Source organism: Nilaparvata lugens, chromosome X (genome assembly GCF_014356525.2).
Source record: "Nilaparvata lugens isolate BPH chromosome X, ASM1435652v1, whole genome shotgun sequence".
Taxonomy (NCBI): Eukaryota; Metazoa; Arthropoda; class Insecta; order Hemiptera; family Delphacidae; genus Nilaparvata; species Nilaparvata lugens.
Window position 1 is genome coordinate 75926420 of NC_052518.1, and position 19134 is coordinate 75945553.

The 19134-nt window shown below is 33.8% G+C and overlaps 1 protein-coding gene across 1 annotated transcript; it reads right to left on the reverse strand.

The window, feature by feature from the left end:
• Positions 1-3320: 3320 nt before the first annotated feature.
• On the reverse strand, positions 3321-17045 carry LOC111052683 (nucleolin). Its single transcript, XM_039441635.1, has 4 exons — positions 16822-17045; positions 7689-9064; positions 6025-6157; positions 3321-5279 (listed from the first exon to the last, which is right to left on the reverse strand). The coding sequence occupies exons 2-4, from the start codon at positions 9056-9058 to the stop codon at positions 4977-4979; spliced, it is 1806 nt and encodes a 601-aa protein (XP_039297569.1). The 5' UTR covers positions 9059-9064; positions 16822-17045; the 3' UTR covers positions 3321-4976.
• Between the last annotated feature and the right edge of the window lie 2089 nt (positions 17046-19134).

A 19134-nucleotide genomic window follows, 5' to 3' on the forward strand; every position in this document is an offset into this window, starting at 1 on the left:
TTCCTTCTTTATCTTCTCTATTTATAAAATATTGTTAATGCCCAATACAGGAGTACCTTTAAGGCTATATAGTTAAAATTCTAAAAGGCTAGTTAAATTAAGGCTAGCCTAAGGGCATTCAATGTTAAAATTGTATTGATTTACTTAAGTAATATTGTTTTTTTCCTAATAATATGTTAATGGGTTAAATATTAATAAGATAGGTCCTCAAAGAAAAAATAGGTTCTTCAGAATTTTCAACAAGAATGAATATTACTTCTTATAATATACCGGTATCAGCTATCTTCTATAGAAAGTAGTAGCAAAGCAGAGAATCGGCATCGCCATTGTTCTATCTTTTCCACTGACATTATAACGTGGATCTCTAATGCAGGATCAGTTAAACTCTTTCCAGCTTTCAGACAGTAGGAATAAAATTCTTCAACCTCCTGCTAACTTCCTTTCGATACCCTTATTCCTTCGAGTTTTGAGTAAATGGTTAGTCATGAACAAGGATAGATAGCTATATACTATATACTATTCTTGAGCCAGGAATCCCTTTTATTCTAGAGTTAAAATTTTCCAATTTGGAAATTACAAATTTGGGTTTCTTGAATAATTGTTTTCAATTCAGTGAACTTTAGTTAGTTGTAATATATTTTGAATAGAAAATTCATTTTTAGAAGGGTAAAACTTTTAATAAGCTGATATAGTAACTTTATCTAGATTTTGATTATTTGGACTGAAGCATAAATTTGATAAGGGACAGTTTTGGGCATAAGCCTATTGTACCTTCTCATGTAATGATAAATGTAATGAATAAATAAATAAAACTGAAGTGGGTAGGATGATTTATCAATTAACCATAAATATTATAATAAGTAGTTTGTATTGTAGCTGTAACTTATATGTGTAAGACATAATGTGATTGAATAACTGTGTTTTGACGTGGCTTTATGTATATTGTACGTTTTCCAAATAAAATTGATTGATTGATAATGATGTCCGCACTTATTTTGATTGTTGAGGCCTTGATGCACACACACTGATGCAGGCCGCATAGCACTCATCCCGCATCGGTGTGCGCAAGGCTTATAGGTCAAAACAATGTCATGTATACGATCACACATTGGTTATGCCAACTAATGAGATAAATTAGTAAATATATTTATTATGAATGTCATATTAATATATTCGAATGATATTAAATTACTGTACCTTATTTGCTTGCGTACCAAACGCCACCGTGTAAGTCGCGCACTCCAAAAGCCAGCGTAGAATTTTACGTAAAAACAAAATAAAGGTAATATTGGAACTTCTAATAAACCAAAAAAATGACAACATCAAACAACAGTATGAGCAATAGACAGACCCCACGGTAAATAGTGAACATCGTTGACGAACTGTTCAGCAAACAATTTAGTATGTATGACGCGCACCAACGAATTTTGCGTTAGATTTTTAGAAAAAAGGTGCGCGTGGTATGCAAGCAAATACGGTATTTCGAATAATGCCGACATATTGGGCCATATAAATTAAACAAGAGCATATGCTCATGAGCATGAGCATTTGCTCATTTTTATATAAGCCTTACCTTATGCTCCTGAACTCTGGACCAAATGCTCACGTATTTTAAAGATTTTTCATCAGCTGATTCGTCTTTATGGCCTTACTTTGTTTTTATAGCTCACGTAAGCGCTAAATATGCAAGTATAGACACCGCTTGTGTTTGGTCGTCTGCTCTGTTTTCTATCCATGAATTGAGTTTTAGGTTTAGTTGAGTTCTGAATTTTGATTAATAGCGTGAGAAAATGTCATCTCTATAATAATCTTCAGCATAATCGTATAATCTCAATAGCCTTCTTATAATCGTCTACACTCTCTTCTTAGATGCCTATTTCCTATTCTGTGATGGCTATTTTTAAATCGGATAAGTAACTTTTGTATTTATTCTTTTGTATCTTGGTTGAATCTAGAGTTTTATAGTTCTCAACTATTGGTTGTGATCGTATCTGGTATAGTTTCCTCTTACACGAATTAGTTGAGCCATTTTACTGTGAGCAAAAGACTGTGAAAAAATCCGTGTTATCGGATGGGCACGTTAAATTGTCGGTCCCGGCTGAAGTATGACAGTCGTAAGGCCCATTGACGGCTTAAATTATATATTCAGGCGGTGGGACCTTCCCGCAAGGGACTCCCCACCAACAAAAGCCATACGAATTTACTTTGTGAAAAAATGCTCCATAGTAGACTCACCTTTTTTGAAGCATTTGCTTCAAAATTTGAGCATAAGCTTTTACTATTTTTTTGATGAGCATGAGCAAAAGGTTTTGCTCACGTTTATTCATAGAAAATGGAGCACATGCTCCATATTTTAGAAGTATAAGCAAATGCTCAACTTTATTCATATGGCCCATTGTCATTCAAATGCACGAGCCTAACCCCATAACCTACCCTTTTCCTTTGAAACATAACCTTCTAGGTTATGTCGAGAGATTCGACGAACTGAACGGCTAAATTTCCCACTTGTTTCAGTTTCTCATGAAATGGTCAAAATAGGAACGTGATAACTGATACCCTCCCGTTCAATCTCATTTATTTCAGATTATGGGTTGAGCATTCAAGATTCAACAATAAACAATATTTTAAGAATTGCAAGTATAAAAACTTTTTCGAAAGAAAAGAAATACCGGATCACGGAAAATTAGTAGGAATCATTTTTGTTTCCACTTGAACACCGTGGCTATTCTAAGGTTACCTTATACGGGACACCATTTAGAAGCTCAAATTAATAGCATTGCAATAATTTAGATAATATTCCAAGGCACGCTCCCTACCCCAAGTGGAGGAATCACATAAAGATATATATTCAGATTAATTCTACTAAAAATAGAAATTAATGTCTCTTCAAAATCAATTTTTACAAGAAGTATAAGGTAGTATTTCAAGACATACTATTTAGTAGCCTAACTAGTCTGTTAAAATAAAATAGCATTTTCAATTTATTATTCCTGGATCGAAAATCAAGTGGCAAAGCAGTGTGTGATTTCATAAACTAATAATACTTTTGACAACATCAACATTTTATAAAAAATTCTGGAGAGAAATAGTACAGGCTAGCCTAGTTTTTCCTCCATGATCATAATTATATTATGATTATAGTGTATTGTATAATAAATAAATAATTACTATTGTATTTCATAGAACTTTAAAGTGGAAAAAACACTCACATTCTTTGATGTGGCGACGTCAGTTTCGTGCTGGTATTGCACATTTTCAAGCCAAACCCAATACCAATAAATAAATAATAGTTAAGACTATGAGCAGATAAAAGACAATGCTATTACAAACAAAATGTTTAATGGCAAAATGAATAAAATACATAGAATAGACAGTTGAAACAAGTAAAAAGCTCACACATGAGCAAATACAACACATTATCAATTGACTTTTACACTTCTTGTATGAATTCGAATAATTTTCTCCATTGTAATTCAAAATGTAATAGCTCCATTTTCAGTATATGTACTGCCGAAGAAAGTATATCGAAGCATGAATGAGATACTTCATAACTTACTTTTCTAGCTCATTTGAAAGGGATAATATTAGTAACAATAGTTGACTTGAAAAGCCTAACAAATTCGACAATCATTAAGAAAGACGTTGCTTTATAATGAGAGCTGGACACAATACAGACTTCCCGGTAGATTAAATAAACATCCTCTAGAGTTAAAAAAAGAATATATTAAAAATGAATAGAATATGAGGATAATAATTAATATTTTCTGTCAATAAATAGTACTTGATATTAACAAATCAATGGACCAAATCTCACTATTATAAAATCATTACTAAACTTATGCTTCCTCATCAGCTACTAACACTTGCATAATGTGTGCTAGAGATAAATTAAAAATTTTCCTTTTGTCCATCAATATTTTGATTTTGTCTTGACTAAATGACGGAGTTCAGAAAGATTCACAAAACCACAGACAATTCTGACATAGCAATATAGTTTAAGATTGGTGGAGTTATTTAGTCAGTCACAATTTATCGGATCGTTGATGACCTTGAAATCAAACATTTGAGAAACTTTCTTTACAATGGCATGCCCGTTGTAATGTAAACTTAATGTTACTACGTTGATGGAAAAGTCAACACTACATAAAAATATAATCAAACGTATTCATAGTGAACAAGTTGTTGATGTAATTTACCCTCCGATTAAATGGGAATATGAAAAACTAATTAAAACGTGAATATATGCAATACAATAGCAGTCATCAACGAGCAGATTTGACAAAGTCAACACAAATTAATTCGATTTTTCATATTAATCCCCTTTTGGGAATTAATGGTTTTCCCCTTGAACATCGGGATGAATGGTTCGCAACATGAATGTTCTACTTTGATAACATTTACAAACATGAAACGATTCCACCACGTCTATAAATTACTGCCAATTATCCAGTCTCGGTGGGGAGGCAAGTACAGTGATGACTGCAATCTAAATTTAGATTAAAAACGGCAGGTACTATTTTTTCAATTTGAAATGAATATACAGGTAGGTTATAAAGTATACCTACTGATATGAAAAAAATAAGATCATTTAAAAAAATGTGAATACTGAGTGGGAACAATGATAATCAAATAGATTGAGTGGTTGAGCAGAGTTGTAACATCAAAAGTCCTTAAAAACGCTTTTGTAGGAAACAGTAGAGATAATATGTCTATAATATTATATTAATACGTCATCGAAATAAGATGATAAATCAAGAAATTGATAGATATAACATAGAAATAAGCAAAATCAACGTAGAATGAACTTCCACAAACACTTGAATTATGAAAAGGTATTCATAAATTCTGCACCTCAATTTAAAAAGATTTACCAATCTTGAGTATCCAAATAGTCTAAATATATAGCCAAAACATTTTGCCGAAGTTCTATAAAGAAGTATATTGGCCACCAACAGCAAACGTCACTAAACGTTAATCTAATCTCCTCCTCCCCTACCTCGGCCTCCTCTAAATCCTCCACCACGGTTTCCTCTGAAACCTCCACCACCGCGCGAGTTTCCTCTGAAGCCGCGAGGACTGCCTCTAAATCCCCCTCTGCTGCCTCTAAATCCGCCACCACCGCCGCGGGAGCCTCCCCTGAATCCTCCTCCACCGCGAGGGCTTCCTCTGAATCCACCCCTTCCTCCTCGACCACCTCCCTTTGCTCCTTTCGGATCGGCTTTCTTGATGACCAAGGTATTGTCCTCCAATGTCATCGAATTATTCTCTTCCAGAGCTTTCTGTTGAAAAAAGATACATTTATGATACTGATTTACAAAATCACTATACTGTAAGCCGTTGTTATATATTCTTAATGAAGTACAGTTTGGTTGCCTAGAAACCAGCTACTAGATTCGTTCCTGTTATTGCCTGCTATGCAAGCAAAGCGTGCTAAAAGAATCCATTTTTCAAGAATTAGGGTGGGTAAAAAGTCCGAGAACGGCTTAATATCTCATACACAAAGGTGATTTGATGGTGAGTGTGATTGGGGATCGTACTCAAATTGAAAATACTACTTTACTATGACTTCAGAAATCTGGACCGCCATCTTGGATGCATCTTTTTTTTAAATAAGAAGGTATTTATGCGATACATGATTTCAATACGGAATGTCAAGACAAAATGAATGGCGAAAACAGCAAATCGATATCTCAAACCGTTTGGTAGATATTCAAATTATTAATCAATACCATGCAAATCAGAAATGAAATACATAAATGGTATAATTACAGCTGTGAAGAATATATTTATTACAAATGGCCAAGCCAAGTGGTCTAAAGCGCTGCGCCTGGTCATAGCATTCAATCCCACCAATGGAATTATTTATTATATTCATCTCTGTGTTTGAAAATAATATAAAAATCAAGTAACTATAACTAATCAGTTTTTGCAGATAAAACTTTATAAAGAGTTGAAATTCTGCTAATAGGCTACAGTTAAAACTGAAATTCAATAGGCTACTGGAATTCAAAATGAGATACTTACGTGTAGGCTATCAGCATCTGCGAATCCTATGAACGCAAATCCCTTTTTATTTCCTTCTTGGTCGACAGGCCACGAAAAACGAGAAATGCTTCCAAATTTGCTGAAAGCTTCCTTAACTTGATCTTCACTCATGCTGGAACAAAACCAATTTCATACTTATTTTTTGACATGAACAGCAAGCAATTCATACTATATCGAAAATTTCAAGATTGTAAAAATGCTTAACTCTTTGTAGAACATCTGTATTCTACATTGACTTAGCAAATTTCAGATTTATATCTTGGTTACTAATGATAGTTTAATGTAAACAACAAAGAGCAAACGACGAAATAGTTATAAACTGAATATAATTCAACAGTAAACATATTACTCTATAAGATTAATTTAGTGCAACCCTACAGAAGCCATAAATCATAAATAGCATGTGTGTTAAGGCTGTGCAAAGGCTAAAAAAACTTTCTACTGGTGATATTTTTCAAAGTGTTTCGATTTGTATACTATCAAGCTATCAAATTGAATAAGTTTTCTCAGGAAATTTTTTACGATCATTAATTTTAGATATATGAGTGCATAAAGTTTAAATTTTTGGTACAGATAATTTCAAATTCAGTAAGAGATAAATTCATGAAGTTTTAAGGATAAATTCTTTATGGTATTGTTAATTAAATAACACAAACATTTCCTAAAAATACCAATTTTTGAGAAAATCTACTGTAATTTACTTCAATTTACTGAAGCTGACTTTCATTTGAGTTATTTTTGGTAAATTAAATGGCTTTCCCAAAAATTCGTATTTTCAGAAAACTTTTGTTTCATTCAATCAACAATAACATAGAGAATTTATCCTCAAAACTTCATGATTAATCTCTTACCGAATTTGAAATGATGTCCCAAAAATTTAAACTTTATGCACTCATATCTCAAAAAGTAATCAGGGAAAATTTTTTTCCTGAGAAAATCTTTCCATTTACGAAGTTTTGAATAGATTGAATTGAACTTGATAGCTTCATAGTATACAAATAGGAGAACTTTGAAAAATATCACCAGTAAAAAGTTTTCTTTAGCCTTTTCTTAGCCTTAAATTAAATAACCTTCATTCATGAATTGAAAGAAAAACAATAAAACTAAAACAGTATTAGATTATTTCGTGTTATTTGCAAACGGTTGGCGATTAGTGGTTTGAATTGTTGCACCGAGGGTGATGGCATGAATTCATCATCTACGAAAGGACAAACTATGAATAGCTTAGACAAATAAATACAATAACTTATGACAGATTCAAAATAAAATGCCATATAATTTTCCTTAATTATCAAATTATCAGTTTGTTACGGTTTGTCATTCATAATTTATTTATTACAATGAGTGACAAGGTATTGAAAAACTCGAACGTTATTTTAAAATCCCATCACCTGAAATAAACTAACTTTTTTGATGAACTAATTTTATATTCTTTTATTTATCTGTTTTTGAGCTTCATAAAGTGTTTTTGATCTTCATATAGAGTTTTTGAATCGGGGATATTGCCAACTGCAATTAGTGAAAAAGCGTGGACATTGAACAAGAATCATTTCGGTCAATAACTCTCAGAATCTCTCAGAAAGATCGGAAAAAGATCTCTTAAAATAAATTGTAGATTCGGAAGAAAAATAGTGAATACTTACGAGCTGGGAATATTAGCGACGAACGCTGTATGATCAGATCCTCTATCATCGAAAGATCTCCTTTCGAATTTGCCTTTTTTCGCTAGTGGCTGATCTTCAGCATCGTCATCGTCCGCATCGTCGTCGTCATCATCATCACTATCATCTTCGTCATCTTCGGAATTCTTGAATTTGATGATATCTTCGCCCGTGGACGGCTTCAGACCCTTACTTGGAGTTGACACTTTCGGCTCATCTTCTTCATCGTCATCACTGCCATCTTCATCATCGTCGTCGCTGTCATCTTCGTCCTCTTCAGCGTCCATTTTCTTCACTCCATCCTCATCCTCATCGTCGTCACTTTCATCATCATCATTAGGTGGTGATTTGGGCTTACCAGGTTGTGGCTTCTTGTTTTTCTTGGCTGTAGCTTGTTTCTGCGGTGAAGCATTTTCTTCATCATCATCTTCATCACTGTCATCATCATCATCTTCGTCATCACTGTCTTCTTCGTCCTCGTCCATTTTTTTCTGAGTCTTCACTTCCTCTTCTTCATCATCATCCTCGTCTTCGCTTTCATCATCATCATCATCATCATCATCGCTAGGTGGAGATTGAACTTTGGCAGGTTGAGGCTTCTTGTTTTTCTGATTAGCCTTGGTAGCCGCTTGGTTCGGCGATGCAGCAGTACCATTCAATTGTTTTGACTTCTCAGCTGAATTCTTACTAACTTCACCCGCTTTATTTTGTTGGGCAGAAGCACTCCTTCTCTTCTTCCCTCTCGTCCTCTTCCTCTTTCTTTCTCCACTTGTGTTCAGACGGCTTTCTCTATCACTTTCGCCCGTCTTCTTCATCATAAGTTCCATCACCTCCTTATCATTACTGTCACCACCATCGCTAGGTGGGGATTGTCCTTTGGCAGGCTGTGGCTTCTTGGCTGCAGCTTGGTTCGGCGATGCAGCAGATCCATTGAGTTGTTTAGGTTGCTGCCCACCACTCTTCTTCCTCTTTCTTTTCTTCTTACCTTCCACACTAGTGTTCATGGGACTTGCATTACTTGCGTTCTTTTCATTCACAGCCTTCGGTGTGGTAATATTACCCTTATTTGTTTTATTGGCGATTGCTTTGCCTTGATTTGTATCGGTAACTTTTGGTTTGCCACCAGGAGAGGCTTCTGATTGATTCACTTTGAAGTCATTACCTTTCGCCATTTTTTCCCGGCGTAGTCTCCTCTTCATAGCTTTAGTAAGTTGACCTCCAGTCTTTTCATTAACACCTGGTGAAGCAACTGTCTTGGCGTCATCTTTATTCGGACTAGATGGCTTGTTTTTCTTTGCTGCCGGTTCTCCAACGTTGAACTGAGGCTTGGCGACCTTATGTTTTCCACCCATATCGATCTGCAAATAAAACCGGCAATATAAATCAAAATCTGAATTCTGAATATGAATTTGTCACAATAGCAAGATGTTTCTCTTTATCATATGGACTACGATCATACAGAGTTTGATTGTAAATGTGGATGTGACAAAAATAAAACTGTTTTTTTTTTTTTTAATTATGGAAGAAAAATCCCACAATATCAATTCTCATTCAATTAATTTTTTATAAAGAGTGTTTCCGAACTCCTTACCAATATTCTAGGACATTGTTCCTGAGTGAGAAACATAGCTGAATATAATTTTCAAACTGCCTGAAAATCCTTAGTTACTCACACAGCCGCCATTTTGTTTTTTAATTTACCATTCTTCTTCTAAATAAAGGCTGAACATACGGAAGTGAAACTTTTCAGAAACATTTATGACAACTGGACAAAAAGTTTAGTAACAAATCGATTAACAACTCATTTTTACAAGATTGAACTAATAATAAGTGAAATATGGCAGCTTTAGTGATATGTAATCTAGGTTTAGAAGGTTATGTAACGTTTTATTGTTTGAAATAATACAGAATCGCTTATGAATAACATGTAATGCAGATGGAGATTATTATTGCATTAATGAGGCAGACTTTAGCAACAATAATAAAACGTTACCTCTGAAACTAGGTCACCTATCACTAAAGGTGTCATATCTCACTTAATATTCCTTCAATCCTTTTGAAAATATGAGTTGTCAATCGATTTGTAATTAATATTTTTTGGTTTTATTGTATTTTTTTTTAAATCAACGGTTTTGGTAATTTAAAAAATACAATTTTATACGACCGTCGTTTTGTTTTATGAATTTGTAAGATTGTCATAATTTTCTTGTAGATATGTCTAGTTGTCATAAATGTTTGTGCAGTTTCACTTCTGTATGTTCAGCCATTATTTAGAAAAACCAAAAAGGTGGCTAAGTACTTTTGGACAGTTTGACAATGATATTTGGGTATGTTTTTTAGACCCAGGAACAATACCCTAGAATATTGGTAGGGAGTTCCGAAATATACTCATTATAGTATAGTGTATACAACAGTGAAAGATCGTTGATTGAAACCCGTCAAGTATATTGTATCTAAGATATTTTGTTATTGCTGATGACGACACCACATGTGCGTGAATAATGGACAGTGCGAGGGTGATTTGATAACATGATCAAACGTTTATGCCTACAGGCAGGATTCGAACCCACGATCAGGTAGCGCCAGCAGAATAAAAAATGCAAGGCTTTGGTCTCGGCTATCCTGGCAATAATAAAGCTGTGCAACACACTAGAGAAAAATTTCTACTGGTGATATTTTTTAGTTTTCCAATTTGGCTACCCTAAAAAAATCCAAGGATTTTTCGAGATATAAGCGTCTAAAGTTTAAATATTTGAAGCAGATCAAGGTATTACTGATGAAATTCAGATTTTTAAATATAAATTTTTGTGAAAGTTTATACATTTTAAAAAAAATGACTGACGTTAAGCTAGTAATTTTTTGAAAATTTAATAACTTTCTAAAAAATTCAGAGGAAATGTTTGTGAGGAATCATCCTCAAAATGTTATCAATTTATCTCTTAGAGTTTAAAATTTTTGTTTCAAATATTCAGACTTCAGGCGTTCATATCTCAAAAAGTAATAGGCCTAGCTCAATAAATAGTTATTTTTATATCTAGAGTGAAAAATGCCACTTTTTCTCCCTGAAGGGAAAGATTAATGCCAGAGGCGAAGCCGTGGGCAACAATTTCCCTGAGGGAGTAATAACATTTTTCACTGGTGATATACACAACATTTTTCCTCCACCCACATTTTTATAAAAACTGCAAAAAAAAAATTTAAAAACTTATGTGACCAGTAAAATGTATTACAAAATAACCTAAAAATTAAAAAGCTGGCTTGTAATCACAGTTCCCTGCCGACAGCTCTATCAGAAAAAGTTGTAACAACAATGGCCGACTCAACTACAACTACGATGAAGTTCCCGTTTCAAATTTGATTAGTTAATGAGGAATATTCGTTGGCTGGTATTTTGAATAACATGGAATATAGACAAATATTTCATATACTGAACAAATATATGAGGCAATGAATTTAGTTGGTTTAATGACTACTCTATATGCTTCCTCATTTGAGCTTAGACCTTCTAACCTATTTCAAATGTAAGTTTATAAAATAGAGATGTTTCCCATGTTATTTAATGGAGTTACTTTTACGCTCTAGGGAGTTTTTCTGTTTTTTCCTCCCGAGAGCGAAAAAGTGACACTTTAGTAAGCTATTACGTTCCAGGAAGTAAAGTAGGCACTTTAGACAGTAGGTGGAGGAAAAAACAATTTCTCCTGAGAAACTTTTATTCTAATAGCTTGATAGTATCCAAATCAAAAAACTTTGAAAAAATCACCCGTGAAAGGCTTTTTTTAGCATGTTGCACAGCCTTAATGGTAACTTAAACATTCCATCAAGAAAGATAGAGGAAGAGTCATAGTATTTTTTGAAAATTGAATAACTTTCTCAAAAATTGATATTCAGAGGATTTTTACTTTTCAATCGACAAAACCGTGAGAAATATATCCTCAAAAATGTATTAATTTATTTCTTACCGAATTTGAAATAATCTGTCTCAAATGTTCAAACTTCAGGCGCTCAAATCTCAAAAAGTAACAGCTTAATCAGAAAAAAACTTCTACACTGAGAATTTTTTTATTAATTTTGATAACAAGATAGTGTCCAAATAGAAAAACATCATGGAAAAATAGCACCAGTAAAAAGCTTTTTTAGCCTGTTGCACAGCCTTGATGGGTAACATGAACATCCAAAAAATTAACAAGAGTAACCATCCATGGTAACAAGAGTAAGCATAGAAGAGACTATTTTTATTATTACTTTCCGATGCAAAAATATTACACACAGTTAACACAGTAAAATAGATTCACATACTGGAATATTTTGATTGGAGCATACTTTCAAGCTTGTTTTTGTTCAAGTTAATCTTTCTATTGAAAAATATTGTATTAAAAAATCATGTTTGGAAGAAATAGCATGAAATTTGACTTGGTGATAAATTTCAGGGTTTACTCGTCACTTTTTCATTATTTACAATTTCTAGAATTGAGGTTAGTAGTCCAGGCAATGAATGCTCAAAAAAGGGTATAGAGGGAAAAGTTTGGAGGACAATTTTTGACCCCGCAGTTCTGTTAAGGGTAGTGAGGAGGTGAACATATCAAAAGTCCCCACCACTACCCATTGTGCTAAGGGGGTGGGGGTGGTTCAAAGGTATCATTTTTTGGTTTCTCGCATATAACTCGAAAACTATGCATTTTACAGACATCACTATTCTATAAGAAATTAAAGCTTACATGATTTCCTATAATTTCGATCCAACAACTTTTTCTATATCTCTTTCACTTTTCGAGATATCCGCTCTAAAAGATGTGACATTTTTGAAAAAACATATTTTCCCTCATTTTTTTGTTATTTTTGTTCTTATAACTTTTTGATATCGATGGGAAAAATCCATGCTGATCATGAGCTTATAGAGCATCAAATTCTCTTTGAATTGATGTATAATTTCACAAGTTTACGCACATCCCCACGACTGATGCAGCAGCTTCAGCTTTGAGTGTGAGATCTTCAGTTATGCAAAAATAGACCAATTGACAAAGGAATTTGGAGAGAATGTTTTGAACACAATTTTTGACTTTGCTGCTTTGTTGGGACCAGTTAGGAGGTGAATATATCAAAAGTCCCCATCCCTATCCCTTGTGCTACAGGGATGAGGGTGGTTTAAAAGTTGCATTTTTCAATGTTTTGCTTACACGCTCATATCTTGAGAAAAAAGGGTTCAACCGACATGACTAACTATTCAGAAATTAAGCATGATAAATTCTCTACAATATTTGTTCTGTGGTGATTTGTGATATCTCAAACGGTTTTCGAGATTATACGCTCTATCGTTATAGAGATATACGTTATCGATGGTATTGCTTCACCCGCAACAGTGCCAAAGACGTTTTACTAAAGAGTCTAAAGACTTTATGTGTAATACGATGGATTATTGAATCATTTTAATTATGCTTTAAAATTACAAGGAGGACAGTGTCCGAGCATCTACCTGCTGCAGCCGCCCCTCATATTAATAATATATGCTTTTTGTTAATAATGATCAAATATATTATATTTCGTCAAGAAAATAAATTTTCTAATGATTTAATAAGATTTTTAAATTTATAATTATAATTTCTGAGGTTATGAAAACTAGAATTCAAGTAAACCCAACTTAAAAAGGTGTAATTCCTTAGCGATGACACGAGCCGCATCATTAGAGCCGCTGCGACTAGAGCACAATACTTATTAGATTAAATGATTGATTGGATTATCATGTTGTATTTTAACGTTATGGCGACAGATAAACTGGATATACTGGACTACTACAGTATACTTCATATCCGATGATTCATCTAATCTAATGAATTTAAAGGTCATATTTACCAGTCATATTTTTATAAATATTCTACAGGGTGTTTCAGAAGTGGTGTCGAGAATTTTAGGGTATTGTACCTGGATGCTAGGAGACTACAAATGTCATATTTGAAGTGTCCAAAACTCAGCGGTTATCCTTATAGCTGCCATTTTGTTTTTTTCACTTAAAAATTTTTATCTCAAGAACGAAATGTTGTATTGATCTGAAATTTGGCATGAATATTTATGCTATAAAGACTCAACTATAAAAAATAAAAAAAATTTTTCGTTGAAATTTTTCAAAATGGCGGCCATTTTAAATTTTTGATGGCGAATATCTCGAAAACCGTCCATTTTACAGAAAATTTACAAGAGACAAAAAAGTTAGCAAATTTTTTCACAATTCCAATGATACCTAATTTATAAAGATTGGTCGAAGAATAACAGAGAAATTAATTTTTTTTCGTACTGCATGCATGACCACTTTTCACCATTTAAAGATCAATATTAATTGTTTAATTCCAGATGTATTTAAGATGAAGCTTTGAAACTCGGTATGGCTCCATATGGGCAAACAGATGATTTTACAATGGTTTTCAGATGATAATGTTTGTCTTTGAAAAGTATTGTTGTTTCATTAAAAGTAAAGAACCAGATGTAGTGCTTCCTATTTCTTAGTCTCACGTTTCCTAGGTCTTATTTCTATCTTAAATTTCCAGTTTCAATATTTTCTTACGTTGCTTCTACACAAATATTTAATTATTGTAATGGAATTTAGTTCGCTGGAGTACACCGATATTCACTTCATGCATGGAGCAGCTCTTGGCAATGCGACCGAAGCAAGAAGAATGTATGCAGCTGCATTTCCAAACCGCCGTCTCCCTTCCGACAAGGTGTTCACAAGAACTCACAATCGGCTGAGAGAAGTTGGTTCATTTGAACGGAACAGGGTAATTGCTGGTAGGCCTCGAGCAGTTCGAAATGTTGCTTTTGAAGAGGAAGTATTGCAGAAATTCGATTTCAATCCTAGAACGAGTATGAGAGCAGTTGCAAAGCAAATCAATTCAAGTGCTTCTTCTGTGTGGCATGTAATAAACAAGGAAAGACTTCACCCCTTCCGCTTTCAAAAAGTTCACTCATTGGTTGAACGCGACTATGAGCCAAGAGTAAACTGTGCCCGTTGGTTTCTTCAGCAAGACATTATCCAACCAAATTTTCTAGAAAATGTGTTATTTACCGATGAGTCCAGCTTTACAAGAGAAGGAATCTTCAACTCTCGCAACAGTCACGTCTGGGCCTTAGACAATCCTCATGAGGTCAAAGTGCGTGGTTATCAGCATAGATTTTCGCTGAATGTTTGGGCGGGTATCTTAGGTAATCGCGTGATTGGACCATACATTCTTCCTAATCGTCTGAATTCTCCCACGTACATTACTTTTTTAAGAGACATACTACCAGAACTTTTGGAAGATGTGCCTCTTGCAAACAGATATAATATTTGGTTTCAACATGATGGTGCCCCTGCTCATTTCGGAAATGTTGTTACGGACTTTCTGAACATGACCTATCGTCAGCGGTGGATTGGGCGGGGTGGACCAGTACCGTGGCCCGCACGTTCACCTGACCTCAACCCTTTAGATTTTTTTTTCTGGGGCCATATGAAAGACTTTGTTTACAGCACGCCAGTAGAAAACGAAGAAGACCTTGTGGCAAGAGTGGTTGCTGCAGCAGGTGCCATTCAAGATGATGAAAATGCTTTTATAGCAGTTCGACGGTTCATGATTGAAAGGTGCAGACTGTGTAATCAAGTTGAAGGACGGCATTTTGAGCAATTGCTGCATTAGTATCAGTGAACCGATTTGAGTGAAATTAATATTTTTCAATGTAAAATAAAATTTGGAGGAAAGTTATTCTTGTATATTTCTGTAATAAGAACGGTTTTCATGAAATTATAAAAAAATTAATATTGATCTTTAAATGGTGAAAAGTGGTCATGCATGCAGTACGAAAAAAATTAATTTCTCTGTTATTCTTCGACCAATCTTAATAAATTAGGTATCATTGGAATCGTGAAATAATTTGCTAACTTTTTTGTCTCTTGTAAATTTTCTGTAAAATGGACGGTTTTCGAGATATTCGCCATCAAAAATTTAAAATGGCCGCCATTTTGAAAAATTTCAACGAAAAAATTTTTTTTTATTTTTTATAGTTGAGTCTTTATTGCATAAATATTCATGCCAAATTTCAGATCAATACAACATTTCGTTCTTGAGATAAAATTTTTTAAGTGAAAAAAACAAAATGGCAGCTATAAGGATAACCGCTGAGTTTTGGACACTTCAAATATGACATTTGTAGTCTCCTAGCATCCAGGTACAATACCCTAAAATTCTCGACACTACTTCTGAAACACCCTGTATATTGACCGACAACTGTTTTTATCTGATTTTCCCATTTGTAGGTTGGATTGTATGGTACCTTCAAGATAAGAAAAGTACAAAACAGTACCTAATTGAAAAAATATTTTTGGCTTGACTGGAATAAGAGAAGCCTGGCCTTTTTTCAACATTTAAAATGAAAACATTTTATTCTAGCCTATACAAAACTTGAATTCAAGTAAACTTAACTTATGTAAACGTCTCTTAAGGGTTGCACCTTGTGAGAAAAGTCGGCTAAGCCTTTCAAGCTAAGCTAAGGCGGTGTGAAATAGGCATGACAGACAAGGATTGCAACACCAATGTTAATCTGATGCTGACTTGAAATGTGAATCTCACTATAGTATATTCACTTGTAATACAGCTTAATTTTATTTGAAGTCATTATTCCAACTATGAAACGGATCGGTCTTAGGCCGTACTTCGAAACTCGCGTTTGATTGAGGGCTCATCAAACAGAATAAATTTGGTGCGATTGAGAATATGAATTAATAAAACTCCTAGTTTATTAGGCAACCATGAACTTGATCTAGAAAAATCAAACAACTTCGGCCTACTGATTTGAAAATGCAATACTTAGCGAATTTAAAACGAATGATTTAATTTGTTGGTACAATAAGATGATATAACATGCTTCAAGAAATAAGTACGGCAGGCTAATATTGAAAAAAGATTTGTAGGCTAAACGAATGAGTGGTGTGACATGGAGTATTCAATCGTTTTAAATTTTTCAATTACAGTTATGAAACATGAAGCTAAAACATTATGAAAACGTGTTCTCATAATATGAGAACAAATTGTGAGAAGCCGACTGTTTATAAAAAGCTAAATAAATAATGTTGGCAAAATAACGCAGTACTTACAAGTGGCAATTGAAGACTTATGTACGTCGAACCATGAGAATATTGAAGTTGAAAACGAGGAAGCAATAAATGAGACAACAGCACAGATCTAAACAAAACTAGATGTTTATCACGTGGAGTTTGAATTAGAATAGGCCCTTTCTAAATTTTAGCTTCAAAGCGTGGTATGCTGGTATGGGATACTACTGAGCGAGATGCAGGATGTAGAAAAATTTCAGGATATCAGTGTACCAACCTACTAACAGAATACTGCTGAAACAATGACTATCTTTATATATCTTCGATTATATTATTGCTTAATGTTTGTATTTCGAGGAAATATTTTGAAAGGGACCATACAATCATTATTTGTTTTCACATAAAATGATACATAGATATTAAACCATTTGATCACCGGAGTTCCGTCTGCCCTGAAAGCCGCCACTCACCAAAAAAATGGTCAGTTTTTACGGACGCACAAAAGTGGAACAGTGAAAGACAAACTGGGTCTATTCCTATTTTACATCTATCATTTTTTGGCAGCACTGAACCAGTATTCCTCGTAGTTTGTAGTGACATTAAAAAGGTATTAAAGAGTAAATAGGCCTATTAAAAGTGTTTTATAAGAGTTATCATTGGTTTTAGTAATATTCTCAAATTGTGGAATTCCATCATATTCAGGGAATCAATAAAATTATGAAAACATAATGTTAATATAATTTTTTCTTAAATCTCCTTCTAGTATCTAACTGTATTGGAAACAAAACTAAGATATTTATAGTCTCAGATCGGAGAAGGTGATCAATTTGGGTTATCCATTTTATAGGTTCTATTTTAATTCTAATATTATTAATGATCATCATCCTGGCTCTACTCAATAAAAAAGTTCTATTGACTGAACCGTTGACTGCTTGACCAGTTACTCGAAATTGATAGTTGAATATGATGAATAAAATGAAATACTATTTATTACTTATACAAACGTTAATATTATATTGAAATGAAATTATTTATATTAATTATTTTTTGAAAGAGTAGAGATACTTTAATGAATTGAGCTTTCATATACCAGCGAGTTTTAAATCAGTTTCCGCCAATGATACCACAAATAATAACAAGTAAACATGTGGACTGTAGATTTCCGAGAGTAAACCAAGCTTGTCATGTGCTTGAAGCGACCTAGTTTGTCGTCGTCTCAGTTTACCGAAATAGCCCAATTCGTCCCAATTTTTTTGGCTGTGATGGCTTTAACACAGAATAGATACAGAGTGGAAACTTGTAATCAAACGCCTATCTAACCAATGCTTTTTACATGACCCCAATACTAAACACGTCACGTGACCTTGGGAAGTTCCAATCTTGGTCTTCTGATTGGCTCGTGGCAGTGAACGAGATCAATTGATCCGGATCATTAAAGTGATCCGAACCTACCATCAATACTATTACAATGCGGCGCTTCCTAACAAGATGGCGGATTTTGGCGTCAGGGTATAGCCAAGTTTCCGTACTGTATGTATACTGTGGTTTTAAGGGCTGGCGTTAATCTGCAACCCCAAAACGGGTCAATCTATCGAAAAATATTTAGACTGTTTCTCAGGGTATCCCATCTCAATGGAATAAATTGCTCGAATTTTGGTACCACTGGAAAGGTTGTCATGTACGTAAGTGCGATATCTCAAACGTGCGAGTATTAAAATTCTCGTTGTGTTAATTAGCTAATGTTATCAACATATTCCAAATAATATTGGTATTTTGCCATTTGAAAAGCAAAACTCAACCTCCTCAGACCTTTCATTTACCTTAAGAACCTCATTGAACAGAACCTATTTGGTTAAATGAACAGAAACTCATAGGTTATCTTGATACACTGCTGAAATCACAATTTACCTAACCATAGAAGTGGAATTTGGAATGTTTACCTGATAAGCTGAACTTGGAATGCTGACAACATGGCCAGCTTGATTTGTTTTGTAATTTCAAATTGAAGATATTTTTATTTTATAATGAAAAATTGTTTAAATCAATCATTGATGAGTCTATTCAGATTGAAAAAAAAACATTCATTAGTAGATTAACTCTTTATTCTTCTTTATTTTAAAATTTTTCAAACACTATTATCAAGTTGGCTTAACCGGCAAATTCAAATTCAAGTTATCAACCGGCAAATTCAAATATTGTATGCTAACCATGAACTAAAGAAAACTAAGTGATATCGGTAGGCTATCATCTATAATAATATTGAAAATGATATAGAAAAGGGATATTTGCTTATTTCAGCTTTGAATCTTAGTAGAATAACCAACATCATAAATGTGTCCAGGCTACTTGAGGAAT